This window comes from Trichoplax adhaerens, genomic scaffold, assembly GCF_000150275.1.
Source record: "Trichoplax adhaerens TRIADscaffold_290 genomic scaffold, whole genome shotgun sequence".
Classification (NCBI taxonomy): domain Eukaryota; kingdom Metazoa; phylum Placozoa; class Uniplacotomia; order Trichoplacea; family Trichoplacidae; genus Trichoplax; species Trichoplax adhaerens.
The window spans coordinates 4,024-6,837 of NW_002061198.1; the positions used below are offsets into that span (position 1 = coordinate 4,024).

Sequence of the window (2,814 nt, forward strand, 5' to 3'; positions counted from 1 at the left end):
AATAATAACAAAAAAAAATCATAAAAGTAAATAAAAAATGAAACACTAAAAATTGGATATATACGCCGCCCGAGCGCAAAGAAATACATAAATCCTTCCGAGTCCGAAATATTCTAATATATTTTATAATAATACTATGTGCGCAATTCACGATTTGTCCAGGTCTTCTCTATCTATTGTGAATTGTAATTATTGCGCAATTATGCCAAAATATACTTTTAAAATAACTGTGAAAATAGTGCAGATCTTTTTCCAAATAAATACCAAAAATAAAAATACTATATTGCTGCATAGACTAAGTTCGTTTATCCGGTTTATCTTGACCGTTTTCGATTTGTGAGAAAAGGACGAATTAGAATTTGCATTTAACTATGTGGAACATTGCGACAATTATGTTCCACATAGTTTGTGATGATATTCCATATAATTTGTGTAATTCAAGAGATAAAATAGTAATAAAACTTTTATTCAGCGAAGTTAAAGAAAAGCTGAAAAATACAAAGTCAATATTTATTGGCCAATATTAGCACGTACTTTAACTTGGCAATTGATTAACTGAATGTTTAAGGGTTGCTATCAGTTGTTTTCACCATTCTATGTCTTATTTAGAATTTTATCTAGCAGGTACTCTAGACTTATAAATAGATGCAAGTAGCTATTTAAGATAAGGGACCTAGTTACGCTACGCCACAAAGTAATACAAATAATATAAATTGTAATCTCTAAGCAGGCTAGAATTACAGTGCATATGTTATTTTTATGATTATTTTGTCTTATTTAGAATTTTAGCAAACAGCTACTCTAGACTACTGTATAGATGCGAGTATCTATTTAGGGTAGGTAACCTAGGTATACTACTCTATAAAGTAATACAAATAAAGTAAACTTTAACTTTTGAATAGTCTAGAATTGTATCTAGAATTGTATCTAGAATCGCAACACTGTGTAGATAATCAATAATAAACTCTACATTATTATAAACTTGGAATCTTTCAGTCATATACATTTAGTTTATTACTTACTATTTCTTGTAGCTCTGAGATATGGTGGATCGTAGCAATCCGAGTCCAATTAAATCGTCGCAGCATGGCTATTCGAATAGGATTAAGAGTTACGTCGGTTGTTTCAGTCGTAAAGAAATAAGGATAGATATCTCTGTTAATTAGAGCAGCAGAGCTCACTCCGCTGGTTACCTAGCATGAATTAATAGGTTTTCAGTAAATGACTTGCGTTTATTTCGTTATTTTCTCTAAAATTGATTATTATCTGTTTTCTTTCATGACATATGCATATTAGGGTAGAATATCTCTATCTTTAATATCTTATTTAGACTAGATAAGAATTACAAGACTCTTATGTATTTTTTATATCGTACATTTAATGTTTGTAGATGGAGAGAAGAATAAACAGCAATAATGTGATAAGATAATTTGGAGCAATTCTAGACAGTCTTAATAACAATTATCATGATTCTACACTTAATACAGTCTAAGTATATTATTATCTTTACCGTGACTAGATTCCAATATTTAGTCAATGAAGCTACCGGTCTAGAGCCAACCGTAGTCAGTGGTCCAAAAGTAGCAATTTTAATGGGCGGATTATTGATAGCATCTATGAAACTTTTAGTTGTAACCCAAGATTTATACTAGAAGCAAGAAGTAATACAAATTAGTTTATAGAATATAGGCGTTATACCATTAGAGATTTCATATAGAGTAATATAACATTAGTCCGATAGGAATTATAACTTATCAAGTAACGATATATTTGATACGGATCATTATTTCTACCGTAATCTCACATCATTTCGATTTTTATAGTCATCTAATGTTTACGCGTATACAAGTAATACTTAGAAATTTTATGCAAGAAAAGTTATAAGTACACACCCAGTTATTATATTTTCATTAGTTACTATTTATCGCTACTGGTAGTTAGTTATTAACAATTGCTTCCATGGTATAACATATATAAAAATATTTATTCTTATTTGGATTGAGTTATTGATCAATCGATTTTAAATTAACGCATCAACTTAACAAGAAAGCTTTTTTTTATTTCGTTTGAGCGAAATTGAAAGCTTGTCTAGCGATACAACATTCCATCTCACTGTGATAAGATAAGAAAACTGTTAAGAAAACTAAGAGAGAAAAAGATCGCAAATGTAACTCTCATTGATCGTCAAGTATTCTAATGAATATTGTACCTTGCGGACTTTAATAATGAGAAATGTACTAATAAAATATTTTATTGATACTGGTATGTAACTAAAAATTTGTTACTTGTGTAAAATATCGAGAAACTGAACGTGAACCATCTAGACATTCATAATTAGAACCGTAGTTCAATATTTTATACAAAGAAATAACACAGCCATAATAGAAAGTGTACACTTTTGTATACTCGTACTAATTTATTTTATTCGTAAAATGTCCTATTTTAATCTCACTGCCATAAATTGCGATACTTACTCTAACTAAAGTATAGCAGTGCCCGTTATTTTACTCGTAAAATGTACTATTCTGATTTCATAGCCATAAATTAGATACTTACTCTCAACGAAGTAAAACAGTAACAGTAACTTAATACTATGATTAAGGAATTCCTGCAGGATTGATAACTAGTCATTTTATAAAAAACTTATATTTTAGTATCATACCTAAATTAATGTCAGGTAATGTGAAAAATTTGTTTCAGCCGTTTAATTGATATCAAGAAACATCCTAAATACATATTAAAAGTATTTTTAGAAGCGAAATNNTTGTTTCCNTTTATTATAATCGAATAAAACGTAATAGACAATCTGAATAT

At 29.0% G+C, this 2,814-nt stretch overlaps 1 protein-coding gene across 1 annotated transcript in view; it reads right to left on the reverse strand.

Annotated features, from left to right (window-relative positions):
* The window catches only part of TRIADDRAFT_62672 (uncharacterized protein), a gene marked incomplete at both ends in the record, with an annotated part of 5,508 nt that extends 3,795 nt beyond the window's left edge, over nucleotides 1-1,713 (reverse strand). The window contains 3 exons of the mRNA XM_002118614.1: nucleotides 1,023-1,193; nucleotides 1,511-1,648; nucleotides 1,699-1,713. Of these exons, the coding sequence (XP_002118650.1) occupies nucleotides 1,023-1,193; nucleotides 1,511-1,648; nucleotides 1,699-1,713 (324 nt within the window). The remainder of the gene's footprint in view (nucleotides 1-1,022; nucleotides 1,194-1,510; nucleotides 1,649-1,698) is intronic.
* Between the last annotated feature and the right edge of the window lie 1,101 nt (nucleotides 1,714-2,814).